The sequence below is a fragment of the Salvia splendens genome, chromosome 7 (assembly GCF_004379255.2).
Source record: "Salvia splendens isolate huo1 chromosome 7, SspV2, whole genome shotgun sequence".
Taxonomy (NCBI): Eukaryota; Viridiplantae; Streptophyta; class Magnoliopsida; order Lamiales; family Lamiaceae; genus Salvia; species Salvia splendens.
This window is the reverse complement of record NC_056038.1, coordinates 32738686-32753980: the sequence shown is the minus strand read 5'-3', so window position 1 is coordinate 32753980 and position 15295 is coordinate 32738686. Positions and strand designations below refer to the sequence as shown.

At 36.2% G+C, this 15295-nt stretch overlaps 1 protein-coding gene and 1 pseudogene across 1 annotated transcript; both read right to left on the bottom strand.

The window, feature by feature from the left end:
- Window positions 1-9106: 9106 nt before the first annotated feature.
- On the bottom strand, window positions 9107-12458 carry LOC121810757 (annotated as a pseudogene).
- A 1903-nt stretch (window positions 12459-14361) lies between these two features.
- On the bottom strand, window positions 14362-15289 carry LOC121740777 (CSC1-like protein At3g21620). The gene is made up of 3 exons (XM_042133399.1): window positions 15207-15289; window positions 14523-14852; window positions 14362-14413 (listed from the first exon to the last, which is right to left on the bottom strand). The coding sequence occupies exons 2-3, from the start codon at window positions 14819-14821 to the stop codon at window positions 14407-14409; spliced, it is 306 nt and encodes a 101-aa protein (XP_041989333.1). The 5' UTR covers window positions 14822-14852; window positions 15207-15289; the 3' UTR covers window positions 14362-14406.
- Between the last annotated feature and the right edge of the window lie 6 nt (window positions 15290-15295).

Sequence of the window (15295 nt, the reverse complement as noted above, 5' to 3'; positions counted from 1 at the left end):
AATTAAATTTCTTCTAAAAGAAGGTATCAACAAAACATTCTTCAAAATAAAAACTCTATCACTACTAAAACGTAAATAAACGTCTCCCACTGCAATGGGCCGCCAATTTAGTAGCTTCGTTCCAGTTGGACTTCGATCTCACGATCATTTAACCATCTTGTCACCTGCATTAAGTCAGGATCAAAACATATATGATCAGTTGCTCCAGTATCAATAACCCACGTATTGAGTAGATGTCGAAACCAAACATGACTCGACTACTAGAGCATGGTGCATACCTGTAGCCTTGCCCTTTTTAGGACAATCTGGCTTCCAATGACCTTTCTCTCCACACTTGAAGCATTTTCCCAGTAGGCTTCTTGTTAGCCTCTTCTTCTTCTTCTTTCCCTTAGCATTCTTGCGCAACTGGGTTCGACGTCTTTTTTTTTCCTGCGCGAGGCTTAGAGCCAGAGGAATTAGGTGCCAAACTCAGCATAGCTACCTTAGCCTGAACCATGAGGTCAGGCAGCTCTGCCAAAGTGTAGGTCCGCTGTCATCTCAAAGTTGAGCTTGAACTGCTGGAAGCTAGGGGGAAGAATCTGAAGGATTATAGTAACTTGGGACTCAGGATCAATCGTCCCTCCCAAAACCTCAATCTAGTTGAGGTGGCTCATCATCTCGAGGACATGTTTCCCTCACAGATGTGTCTTCCTTCATCGTCTTCGTCATGATCTTCGAAAAGCTTGAGACTTAGCTGTTCGATTCTGAGTACCAAAAGATTTGCCAAGATTTTGCATGATCTCAGTGGCAGTCGCCATGGCAGAATGCGATGCTTGAGCACTGAAGACATAGATGCCAATATATAGCACTTAGCCATCTCATTCGCCTTATGCCACCGCTTATGCGCATTCTGAACTCCCACCGAGGCATTAGCCGCGGGAACGGGAGGTCGTGGAGTAGTGAGCACAAACTTGTACTCTTCTGATGTGAGAACGATATCCAAATTTTGTTTCCATTCTATGTAATTTTGGCCCTCGAGTTTGTTTTCTTTAAGTATTGCAGATAGATGATTAAAAGACATCTTGACGGATTTTATTGCACTGCAAACAGAAAAAATTACTATTTGTCATAAATTTATGTAAGGAAATTGAGTTGATTACCATAAAACTTTTCAAATCTTACAACAGTAAAAATTAAAAATTGTACCCTCCAGAGGAGGTTAATACGCATTAAAACTTTGGCAATTTTACTGGTCCACAACACCGGACGAATAGTCCAGAGACACACAAATGGAATGGTCGCCTAATGTTGCCTAAGCACGACCATCAGATTTAGCATTACAGATTTTATTTCTACACACACACTCCCATGACAACTGTTCATGTGCTGATAACCAAAATCAAGCTATCTCATAAATTTTGATTGAACCCTGAAACTCGTAGTTCCTTAGGATTATAGTCCCCACAGAGCAGGTGGCGATAATATTAGGAACCACTTTCTAGTTCATTCTATTTATTATGTGAGAAGTCCGTCCTTATGAACTTACTATTTCGTAGGATTATTGTCCCCACAGAGTGGGTGGCGATAATATTAGAAACTAGCTTCACAGTAATTTGGCAGTCCAACCGATGGAGACCATATATAACTTTAAGTTCATAATTATCGCCTTAGATATTTGGGGTTATGGTTTTAATTAATTATCCTTTAGCCTTAAGGCAGATTAGACTAATTAAATTCTATTGGCATTTAATTGACGGTATATTAAATCTTTTATTGTCTTTAAGAATCTTAGTTTAGGAATTAATTAATCTTGAAGTTAATTCTTATTCATGTCATACTATAAGATATATCTAAAATAAAGTACATTATTTAAATCTTAAAAGACATGAAAAATTAAATTCAAAATATATCCATGTTCAAGATTATGAAGAAAATAATTATATTATTAATGTAATCTTACATATCTATCCTAATTAGGATTCTAGATATATAATATTTAGAAACTATTAAATTATTCTTATCTATATCATCTAGGATATAAAATATTCCATAGATATAGAAAATAATCAAAATATTCCAAAAATCTAGGAAAATTTTCCCAAAATATTTTATTTATTAATAATATTATTTTTAATGATATCTTTTAATTTAGGAATTAAATAATCATTAAAATATTAATTCATCGTTATCTCGAGACCAAGGTTCGCATGATCATCGTCCATCGACGACGAAGATTCCCCGGAGATTCTTTCGCCGGAACAACGAGAGCGTCGTCCAGCTATCTCCGTATCCCACGCTCTAGGCGCGCCGCTTCCTCCCTTCCCTTCTTCCGGCGTGAAAACGCCAGCGACTCCCTCCGCCGACATCAACCATCCCGCAGCGGTCGCTGCGATGCTCGACGATTGTCGCTCCTCCGTCGTCAACCTGTCATGAACCAGCAGCTCTGGTCCGGCGTCGCGCGGTTTAGGGGTTTGGCTAGGGTTTGGTTTAGGGTTAGGGTTATCGTGGTGCACAAGGTGTATCCCTATGGTGCTGTTTGACATCTCGAATCCCAAGAATGTTGTGTGGAAGGTTAATGGCCAAAGGTGAAGTCTTACATAGGAGGAGAAAGCAAACTGGAACCAAAGGAGATGGTCACACTAGATGATTTGCAAGTGTAGACCGAGGATGAGGAAAGTCGAGCCAACGACTATAAACAAAGGCGTGTGATTGGGAGGCAACCCAAGTTTTTTATTTTTATTTTCATATGTTGGAGGTTTTGTTTGCTCAATTCTTTCCTCTAACATTTATTTTGAATTGAGTGTTTTTTTTTGTGTGTTTTGTTTTTGTTTGTTCTGTGTAGGAGCAACATGGAGATGGACTCACATTAGAGCTTATGAGGAGCACACTTACAAAGGAATATACACCCCACCTTCCCACCGAATGCACTATGTGAAGGAACTGGCAGCGGAAGCGATCATGAATTTAAATAGAACAAATGAATCACATAAAATCAGATCTATTTAGGAGATTATTTAGACAAAATCTATTCGTGAAATTTCACATGCTATCATTGCTTCAACTTGAATTGATCATGCTTTAAGTATAATTGAAACCTAAAACATGCTGTTCTACGGAGCAGAAATAATACCTTATTAATTCTCCAAAGAATAATGATGGCTAGCGACTCTCCACGTGACGCTTTGAATACTAGACCACATATCTTCTCTCTGGTCCCGCACTGTACTCCAATATCAGTGTGGGCTGATCTCACCGGAAAACTAGGACTTAAATAAAGAAGACAGAATTCTACTCCACGGGGAGGAGAGGAAAAATCGCCCAACACAAAAATGGGGGGGCGAAATTTAGAAATAAATTGTGTTATTTTCTGTCTCCTTTATTCTCCTAATTATATTAAGTTCCTTTTGGGCCCAGACAGAGATCTATGGAAGGTTTTGGATATGGGCTCATCCAATTTACTTTTTACTAATTAAATTGAACCCACAATTTAATATAAGCTTTAATTGGAATATTACGAGTAGCCACTACAGAAGTAATATTGAACTCTCCCCATCCAAATCCGAATTATAAGTAATCCGGGTTTCCGTTTTAACTTTCATTTCCCGTGCTTAAGATAAAAATGTCCATTATTAATTAATGCCTACTTGGACTTAATTAATTAACTTCTTATAATTCCAAGAGTGGACTTAGCATGAAATGCTTATTTATTATTCTTAGAGTAATCAAACTCCAACTAGCTAGATTCCGAATAATAAACCTTGTTTCGCGCTCCTCTTGAGGACATTATCAAACGAGACTCACTCGCGTACGATTCAATATAATAGCAATCCTAGCACCGCTAGATATTGATCACCACTACCCAATATATCAGGATTATTGGGTTACGAAAAAACCCGCACCATTTGATAAGTCAAAGTAATGCATAATCAATACCGTATGCTCAATGCTAACCTACATTGATTACGAAACAAATATTTATCAAGACCTCGTCTTCAGTTGATAGCACAAAGACAAGTCTTGCTGTTAGATCGTTCAGTGCTTTACCACACCAATGTCATCTTATTTCAGTAAGGCTTAGAAATATGCGGACTGATATTGCAACCTTTCACGATGGATAGTCTAATTTCATCTAGGTTATGAATTCTTCTTTTTCTTTGTTTAGGACTGACCGTGTTACCTTAAAGTGGACGCCTCCCACAACCGTCTACTAAAACAAAGACTTATAGTGACCGTGTTACCTTAAAGTGGACGCCAGTGTTACCTTAGACTTTGTTAAGTTAACTTATACATTTAAACATGCATTAACATCCATTAAATGTAAAAACATAACAACATTATGACAAAAATAATCTGTTTTATCCTTGGAAAATAAAAATAAGAGTTTTACAGTATTTAATCACTCGAAAAGTGATTTCTAGTATACAAACTCTAACACTATGGACATCATGCCAAGTTTGGGGGAGTCTTCTTTTCCCTTTACTTTTTATGTTCTTTTGCTTGCATTGAGGACAATGAAGCATTCAAGTTTGGGGGGGGGGGGGGGGTTGACCAATGAGTTTCTATGCATGATGATGCATGTTTGTGGGGTGTATTCTATGCCAAATGTGTTTTTGAATCAATGCAATTGACGGGTGCATGCTTTATCTTCGGCTTTCTGGTTGGGAAATCTTGCTTGATTTTACTTGATCTTTGAAGCTTAGGATGGATGGAATTTGTGCATTGATTTATTTGAAAGAGCATTTTATGATTACACAACCGATTTCTTGAGTTGAGGAGAGTATGAAAGTCACATGTTTTGTGGAAATTATCTTCGATCGATTTGCTTTATTGAGTTACGTTCTTGCATTCATGTGTGTCAATGATAGGGGAAGATAAGAACTAGGATGAACTCCATGGCCAAATGATCACATGCCTAGTCCAACAAATGATCCCCTAGAAGCCACTTGAGATTAATACCCTATTGTTCGTGCAAACACTTAGCCAATCACACATCTACTAAAATAAGCCTCATTTTAGCCCCATCAAAAAAAAAAGTTTGAGCTTTGTTGATTATGTTGTGAGTGTTGGGTGGTGTTCTATCAAAGTTTAGAGATTTTTCAGATTTGATGTAATGTATAATTGTGGAGAATGAAGTTCTTTGTAAGGAAAAAGACGGCCTTCAAATTTTAAAAGTCGAGAAAAAAAAACAAAAAAAAAGAAAAGAGAAGGAAAAAAAAGTGAAATAAAGTAGAACTTCTATTGTTTCATAAAGATGTAATCTTGTCTAGAAAAGATCTCAAGTTTGGGGGAGTGAAAGTATGGGTTGTAAAATGTATTTTGTTTAGTTCTTTGGAAGGAAGTTGTAGGAGTGAAAAATTTGGCACTCAAATATTTAGTTTTTGAGCTACTATCCATATTTATCCTACCTCATTCCCTAGCCCCATTACAACCTTTGAATAAAGACCTTGGACTTTATTGTTGCTACATTATGAGTGTTTGTAAATGGCTTGGTAGAGTTAAATAAGTTTGATTTGAAATCCACGGGTCTATGTGATAAGTATTGCTTGACGAGTCAATGACGACGGTTTGAGTTGTAGGATCTATGCTTGGACTTACTTTGAAGTGCACCTTGAATTGAAGTTCTAGGTGGATGAAGTGATTGTTCTTGAGAGTGGGAAATCTTGATTGGAAATGTGGGGGGTTTAGATTTTGTCATTCACGTTCTTACTGATTCTTTGTGATGAAAACTTTTGAAAACTTTTGTGAGTTGAATTGTGAAACATTGTCCTTGATGGTGGTCTGCTCGAGGGCGAGCAAGTAAATAAGTTTGGGGGTCATTTGATGTGAATCAAATGATGCAAATTATACTCCAAGTTTCTCCTATTTTGTATATTTAAATCATCTATAAATTGATCATTAAGGTTTGATTATTATATGTTAGTTGATAGATGTACATGTGGAGTGACTACAATGAGCCAAAGCGGTGGGGTCCTGATTCAAGTGTTCTTTGTCTATCAATATGACGTCCAAATTCTTGTATCTTACCACCGTTATCTTTGTCTTTGAAATATCTTCGCGTGGGTACCTTGTACGCCTCAATGGAGCTCGGATGAAGAAGTTATGGCCATTTGATGAAAGCCTGCGCGGAGCAGTGCAAAACGCCCGGGTGGCATAAAAAAACGCCCGGGGACGGTGGAAACGCCCGGGTTGGCCCCATTTTGCCCGGGTCGGGTGTTTTTCTTGGAACTGCTGAATTTTAGGTTTCAAATTGGTTTTCTGGAGCGGTTTTGGGGGACATTCAGACATATTCAGCCACGGGAAAAGAGAGAGGAAGCGGAGAAAGAGAGGAGGAAGAAGAAAAGAAGAAATTCCGGCCAACATTCCGACGATCCGTCACCAAATTCCCAATTCCACTCACCGAGAGCATGTTTCTCTATGGTTTTTGTTGCAAATTCCACCATGTGTTTAGGCTAAACTCTCTATGTTGCTCCAAGTTGTAATCTAGGCTTTGTATGGATGTTTCTACACCATTGAACTCATGTGTTTGTTACCAACAATGTGCTCAATGTTTTTACACTATGTTTTTTGCTAATAATGTAGTGTTGTTCTTTCCTTTGCTATTGTCTCTTTAACGTAGTTTAGGAGTGATTGATTGTTGGTATGCTATCGAATTAGAATTGCTCAGAGGATAATTTGAGAGTGGATTAAGTAGGTGATTATAGTAGATGTTTATTTCTCCAGCGCTTCCGCAGGAGTTTGTAGACATTGAAGATTGTTCCATAGGTTATGTGTTCAGCTAATTGTGAACTACTCATCATGTACATGTTCAGTGTATGTGATAAGGTTGATGTTTTAATCCCTTCATATGTTTCGTTGTTATGGGTGTAAAACAATACAAACCTAGTGAGCAACTTGGAGTGACATATTTTCTCATTTGAATAGTCTTTCTTTAGTTTAACTGTAGCTTTATTTTGTCATTAACTTTCAGAAATCAAAAATCAAATCTTTGTATGCTTTTATATGCTCTTAAGTGTAAACAAACTTTACATCCCTGTGGATCGACAGTTGAAATTCTACGACGACACTGTAATCATGCAGTATTGTAGTATTATTAGAGTTAATTAATTAAATTTGATAATTTGTGTGAACTGGTTTAGATACTCTAAAATACGCATCATGAAGTCGTGGAAAACTGATGTATATTTTCGTATTACCTGATTATATCAATATCGTACCCCATATAATGGCTAATAATGGAGTAGACGAATAACATAATGTTTATAATTTTATCTAGTGTTTATATTAATCATTTGGCCGACTAATAACCAACATAATGACTATAAATGAACTAATAATGGATGAAATGCAAATAGTAATGTATATAATATAATGAATAATGCAAAGTACAGTAATAATCGCTTTCACTAAATTATGTGTTTCGTTAATATAATGTACAACTGTAATAATAATAATGGACAAAATCATAATAATAATGTAATATATGTTAGGAATAATGACAGTAAATAATGTACTATAGATAGTATAATGCGTAAAACATTGTTATTGTAGAATATAATGCATAAAAAACAATAATGCATTACTATTGAACATGTAATGCATTGCTTTTTTTATGAACTGTTGCTTGGCCTGTTATGGAATAATGTACTGAACCAAGTCAAGATGACTTGTTGCTTGGCCTGCTATGGAATAATGGAAGAAATAAATCGAATAATGAACAGAATGTGCTTATTAATGAAATGATCCGGAAATATAATCTACACCAAGTTAAGTCATTGCGTGCAATAATGTACATATTTGTGAATGATAATGTACATTAATTGTTTAATAATGCAAGGCTCAGCAAAATCTAGTGATTGGAACTTCTGACCAACGACAGACTTCAATTGTGGAGAACATTCAGGTACAACCACCACTGTATAAAATGAAAGAAAAAACGACTCAGCAAACATATGCATTACATATCAGAAAACGTCCATTACAGAGTCGATAATAACCATTACACAATGCTACATGTACATTATGTTTATAGGTTAAAAGTACTGCCTAACCCAGACGAAATGTAAACCCTAGAGGATTCGCTGAAACACGTTCACTTTGAAGAGAAGATGTGGTACTTACTAGGAACGACACCCTAGCCCCCAAGGATTGCTAAACCCTTGGGAATATATGACACTTGCGCCGAACATACAAACACGTAAAAACAAAAACAAATCATAAAACCTTATTCCAATTAACGAAAACTCCACCAAAACGGTGGAGTTGTGAAGAATTAACGAAAACTCCAGAAAATAATAGTAAATATTTGCAATAAACATTTACTCCAACTAATCGGTATTCAAGTGAGAACAAATGAGTTTTCGACGAGATCAAAGACTAAAAATGTAATAACCTTCTTCCATTGTTGTAGAAAACGAAATCAATCAACGTGAGTGCTCCAAAAATCAGTTTCCGACGAGAAAAAAAAAACGCGATTCAATGACTTCAACGGAGAAAACATGAGAAAAGATTAGCCAAATCAGAAAATCAGTTTCTGAAAAAAAACGTTGTGATCTCTTGATGGAGAAAATCAAGGACTTACCATAACCAACTCCAATGTATATACCAATTCAACCCTTTTCGTTTCTAAAAATGAATAAAGTTAAATACATGAGGCTTTATTTTCGGCCATAGGATCATGAAAATGGATGGACAAGATTGAGAAGGAAAAAGAACAAAAGATGGAAAAATGACATGAATACATCCCTGTATATATATATATATATATATATATATATATATATATATATATATATATATATATATATATATATATATTTTACATATATGTATCTGTTCCTCCACCTGAATGTAATGACTAATGTAAGCAAAACTTTTTGAGACATTTTAACATGGCTGGCGCATATCATCCTGGAGGGCATAAACTTTATGTGAATTATGTAGAAGTTAGTTATCACACATCCTGGCCAAAATTTAGGGTGGTGCCTCCAGTAATGTAGACACATCGAAGTTACCAACTACTCCTTGACTCAAAAGGCGCATTGCAGCTCCTTGAGAAAATTTTCTTGCGAATAAAAAACAGGGAACAGATGTAGAATTGTTACTTCACCACTCTGTCCTGTATTCCGTTTCATAGTATACGTGGTTGATATCCTGAAAATACACAGGCCATAAATACAGAAGAACAACTTGTATCTGGGACAGCCTGAGATAAATTAAACAAACCTTTTTTTTTTATTTGTTCTGATCCTGCATCTGCATAGCTAAATGTGAAAGGATGCCAACCACCATTATCCATGTTTGTTGTGGACTGGTTCCATACAGTGTAGGTAACTGTTCTTCTTTCTAGTTCATTTTCAAGATCTTTCATCTACAAACCCAAAACATAAGAGAGGAGAGTATAAGTCAAGTGATTTGAAATCACAAGCAATTGTTGGAGAAAGAGAAGTGATGTAGTTTGACCAGGCATGGTTGTGGTGGTATATGCATTATAAGAGTGTTTTGCTTACTGAGAGTAATGTCTGGAAGTAGTGTTCATCTGGTATACAGTTGTGCTGTTTCTGAAGCTTCTGCATCCAATTCAATATTAGATGGTCAACCAATATATTACGCCAATGATAGAAATTGAAAATGCAGCATACACTGAAGAGCTACTACTAATCCTATTTACTTTGATGGATTGATTAATCTTGAGCATGTTTGACCATCATATCCTTCAAAGCCTGAATCCTAGTATGTTTTATCATTCAATCCTATCCCTCAAATAAACACCCCCTTATAAAATTTGGTATATTCTAGGTTTATGATTATATTCAAATTGGATCACGCAGAAAAAAGGTAACTTACAAGATTCTTCCTGCCCTTACTTGCATCAACTGGTGGACGTCTCTGCAACAAAACACATTTTTTTATGTTTACCAAATTTAACTATCCAAACAAATATTTACTCACAAAATAAAAGTACCTTACAGAACTTCTCGAAGATGGGAAAAACAGTTTCATCATCAACTTCTTCTGCATGTCTTCGAATCAAGGTGACCCACTGAAGTAAATAACCAATTAGATTCATATAGAGCAATATGTTTTGATAACTGTTGAATGAGTTTAGCACCCCTTCATAAGAAGGCTCAATTATCTAATAGATGGATTTTATGGATATTTTTACATTGAGATTTGAGAAAACAAGCACAGCATATTTTGATGACTGTTGAATAAGTTTACTCAAGCGTGCGGAAAAGGGGGCACCAAATTGCTCAAGGATAATATGATTATCTGGTTTAAGTTAAGAGCAATCAGTTTATCAGACAATGAGGCAAGAGCATTACTACCATGAAACAAGATATTAACCTTCGATCCTTTCCGCCATTTCTGCTTAGATATAGCTGGTGACATCTGTGGATTGTAGCGAACATCTTTTTTGTCAAGAAAGCTGGCAAAGGAAACTCATATTAGCTATCCTATATAACAAATGCTTATAAATAGCCATAATAAAATAGTAGTATTTAAAAAACAAGTAGATAAGAAGTGAAACCTATTTTAACTTTTATTGACTACCTGTCCACAAAACTTCTCGGAGAACCCATCAGATAGTTGTAAATATAGCTGAAGTTGTACAAAGGGACACAACTGTTTGCAAACATCTATAGTCAGAAAAGATCAATGTTCAAGTTGCATCTATGCAGGAAACATTAATGGATACACAAATGTATTACGCAATATGGTTAGTATGAAAAAAATGAGATGGAAACAGTAATTATGAAAATTAGGTGTTGATACCCATGAAATGACATCCCAAATACACTATGATATGATAAATGCAGTTTTCTCAGTGTATCCTGCAACATTTCTGATTTTTGTTTCCTATACTTCAATATGCCAAGTTAAGCCCCATATACTTTCATATTTCCCTTTAAGTCCTTGACTTCTCCCCTTTTGTAGCCACAAGAGTGTGAAGGGGTTGATAAAGAAAAATATCGGGAGATATTTACAACAAAAGCAAATATACAAAATAAAGACACCAGACAAGATTTACAACGTACAAAAATAGTGAAAGTAAACTCAGAAAAATGTTTTTTTCCTGTAGGAATGGAAGAAGCGTAAAAAGCCTAACCAAGATACTTAAACGCCATAAATAATCGGGCGCTATGGCGGACACCATCAAAATCTGCCACAAATCGTAGTGGTGATGGCGTTTTTAAAAAATACTGCCATGGAAAATACTGTTTAATAACATGGATGCTGTATCATGGCACTCCTACTTGTTCTATGTTTTAGTAACACAAAGCTATGGATGAAATTCAATTACACTGTAAGGGCACAAATACCTCAATATGACACTCATATATCCAGAACTTCAATCGACATTGGAACGTTTACCAGCTTTGTCTAATTAAGATTTTGTTCGTATGCTTAGTTGCTAACTGCACCATATTAGATCGAACCAAAAGAATTTGCATACAACTTTATTCGACAAAAACACTGTTCTGGGCTGTAATGAAAATGACCTGTCTGATAGAAGTACAAATCTTGATTTGCAGGATCCTGAAGGGCTTCCTCAAAAGGATTCTCTCAGCTTGAATCATACTTGCTTCTCCCCAGGCTACCTACACCATCACTCTTAATATCAATCTACTGTGGCTAAGGAAGAAGAATTCCAAACAGCTGCAGTAGGTTATGTGTCCTTCAGGTCACACATTCTATAGTAATCAAGGATACTCAAGACAAATGTTAAACACACGGAATAATAGTGCACGAACCCTATAGGATATGGATTTGGATTGGCAGAATTTCATACACTTGCAATCTATATTCTAAACTTATTTTTCACATTCAACTACATGCTACATCTCCAAATCGGCTTATCCAAACAATGAATAAAGTGGTGATATTACCTAATGCTGTTTCTCAGTTGCCGGTCGAAAAAGACTGTCGACCTTGTAGTCGATTCATCAAACACAAAACCGGCTCAGAATGTACATATATTGAAAATTTTACCCTATCAACATTCTGCAAAGAGCCAAAGTGCGATTAAAAACTCAAATCAGAAGGAAATATAATCATCTCCGAGCAAAATTAAAGGCTACAACATGTTACAAGAGCAAGACCAAATCTCCTCCTAAAATCCTACTCCCTATTCTACTTAGATAACCAAAGTCAGAAGTAAAATACCAACTGAATCGAGAAGCACAAAAACAACAGATTAAAAATTGCACGAACCTCGAAAAAGCTCTCCCAAAGAAATTAAGGGGTAAATTTCTCCGAACGAGAAACAAAAACGCGACCTTAGGATTGCTGTTGAAGTCATAGGTGAGAGAGCGAAATTTCTGGGGCAGAGCAGCCGTGGAGTGAGAATACTGCTGGATTCTGAGAAACGCGAAGACGCAAAGAGCGACGGAAAGTAGGATCACCAGCTTCCATCCGAGACACAACACGTGGCGCATCGACAGCCCCAGCTTAATCGATGCCTGTGCCCTCTTCGTCATCGCCACTGCTCACATACACACAAATCGCTGAATCTCAATCCTAATGCTTCCTCTGCTTTCTCCTCTGTCCAAAATAGAAAAAAAACAGTAACTAAATCAACAAGTAAGCAGTGAATTAACGGAAAGAGGGGGTGAAAGAGGAGTACATGTACATTGTAAGTGGAGAGCGCGATCGATGGCGTTAAGCAAAGCAATTTTGTTGAAATAATAAAATAATTGAAGTTCGGTTTGAAACGGAAGGTTTCTGGCGGTGATTCAGTTGGTTGGGAGGTGCTTCTTTGCTAAGTGGAGGGGACAAGTCCAACGACGTCGTGTCACGTTTTCCATTTTTGCCCCTTATACTTTTATCTGCACTGTGTTCCAATCACCACATTATAGTATACTAGTACTTCTTGGATGAATAATTAATTAATTATATAATTATAAATACTATCACCCTCCCCTAAAAATACGTGCACTTTCTATTTTTGTCCGTCCCACAAAAATATGTGCATTCCATTTTCGAAAAGTCATATCAATTAAATAATATAGGTCTCATGGCCCACTAACCCTACTTTAATTACTATTGTCTCTTTTCTCTTATTTTACCATATGATTCTTTTCATTTCACTTACTTTACCAATTTTGTCTTAATTTTCGTGTCATACTCATTGCCCATATTTTTATGGGACGGGGGAGTGTATTTTTATATTGTGCATTATTAACAAGTGGAGTATTAATAGATCTCCAATCACCTTGACTAGTCACTGCCGGATAAATAAATTATGAAGCAAATAAAATATTAAATTATGAAGTAATTTGAAACAGTAGTGCATTCAGTAGTTTATTTATAACTTCTTAGTTGAAAGAGCATCACAAATTCATTTTGTTATTTTTTCATAGATAAACTTACAAATTGATAGTATTTCAATAGTTGCAAACTTCAACTCAAACAAGTGAAAGGGTTTTGCTTAAATTTGAATCACAGATATGTTGTTATAGTATGATGAGATAAAATGGTGTAGAATAATCAAAATAGAAAAAAATGGTAACACGCCAACATTGCTAAGTTGGTTAAAATCAATTTTGTCTACCAATACCAGAGCCACAAGTTATATTGAAATCTCTATACTACAAGAAGCCCCATTTAAAAAAAGAAATTTTCAGAAAAGAAAAGGTCATAAAGCCTTGAAAATGAAAAGAAATAGAGTGAATATTTAGGAAGATAAAACGGAAGGCCGTAAAACTCTCATTTCAATAAAAATATTAACCAATATAACCACACAAACTTTTCGATGGAACCTCATTGAAGCTGATGTTAAAGTTGGAATCACTTGTTACAGCTTATATACTTGATGGAACTTTAACTACTCTTTCATTAATTTACAACAGGATCAGTATACTGCTAAGACAAAGAGCCTTCGTGATCTGGCAGCGATGGTGAGGATCCACCACTAAGTTTGCTGGGAACTGGTGTATTTTTCCGCGACTGTTGTCTTTTCGTGGGTACAATCACGCTGTCATCAAGTTTCGTGTTGAATCCTTCATCTTCATCATCCTCATCATCTTTGAAAACTGGGTGGATGTATGCATGCTGGAGATAAGCCTTTCAAATTCAGGTTAGGTTCTCTTGCTCGTTCGAGTGTGTCTTTCATCATTGCTTCCTGAAACCAAGATGTGTATTGAATTACTATAAATATCTGATATGAATAGGATAATCCATGAATTTAGAAATGCTACAAACCTGTTAAGGAAATTTAACAAAAGCTGGTTGATAACGGCCTTGCAGTAGAGATGAAAGAAGATTGTCAACACCGGAAGCACAATAAGGACCAGTGGGGCCTCATATATACCTTTCCTACCCATTAATCCCATCAGGACTATCTGCGAGAAGATCAGGGCATAGATAATAAGTCCGTGTACGTCTGCCAGAATGCTGCAGCACTTTCATATTCTTGATTGTATACATTTATGATCTGCACCAAGGAAAGGGAATACAATGTCAGTTGTATCTGTATTGGAAAGTCGTCCACGCACGAGAGATGCATTGAATGTAATGAGAGAGAGAGAGGAGGAGGATTGTACCTGGTGGCGTGGCGAAATACCATGTATGCCAGAGCAAAGAAAACCAGAATAAAAGGAAGGAAAATTGGTGTCACCACAGCATAGACAAGACCTAAAAGGAAATATAACTGTATTTGAGGTTCGCCAGTGTTAAAACCAATGCTTCCTGGATCCATCGCCTCTTCTCTGTCCTTTTCAGTCTTCACCAGGAAGAAGTTTTTCAGATGGAAGAATATGAGTGGTTTCAATCTTAAGATTTCGCCAGCTATACCAGCCCATCCATCAACCATTACATAAGTAATAAAGAAAGTTGCTTTCATAGGGATTGCAACACCAAGTGTCTCAGGGATTCTGCATTGCACAATCACGTATAAGCGAAATAGATGCAACTAATGTATACTGGCAGATTCATTAAAAATAGGATACCATTCTCTTAGCATATTTTATACCAGAGAAGATCCATACATTTCTGAGTTAGAAGATGGGAATATAACCATATCATTCTACCAGGTGATAAGAAGAGAAGCCTATACAAAATGATTTTAATGTTGTACAAAAAATAACCAAACAAATTACCAATCCACCCACTGATAAATGACTACATATTAGTACTAAGAGTTTAACCAATGAATAACAGTATTTTCATTTTCATTATCAAAGGTATAAGAGAAACAAGTCAAGATGGTTTATGTTCAGATAACGTACTCTTTTGGTGACTGACGAAGAAAACTATCAAGTTGTGAAAGTGCACTTCCTGCTATTATGCTCACAAGGAAAACATTAACAAAGTTGAA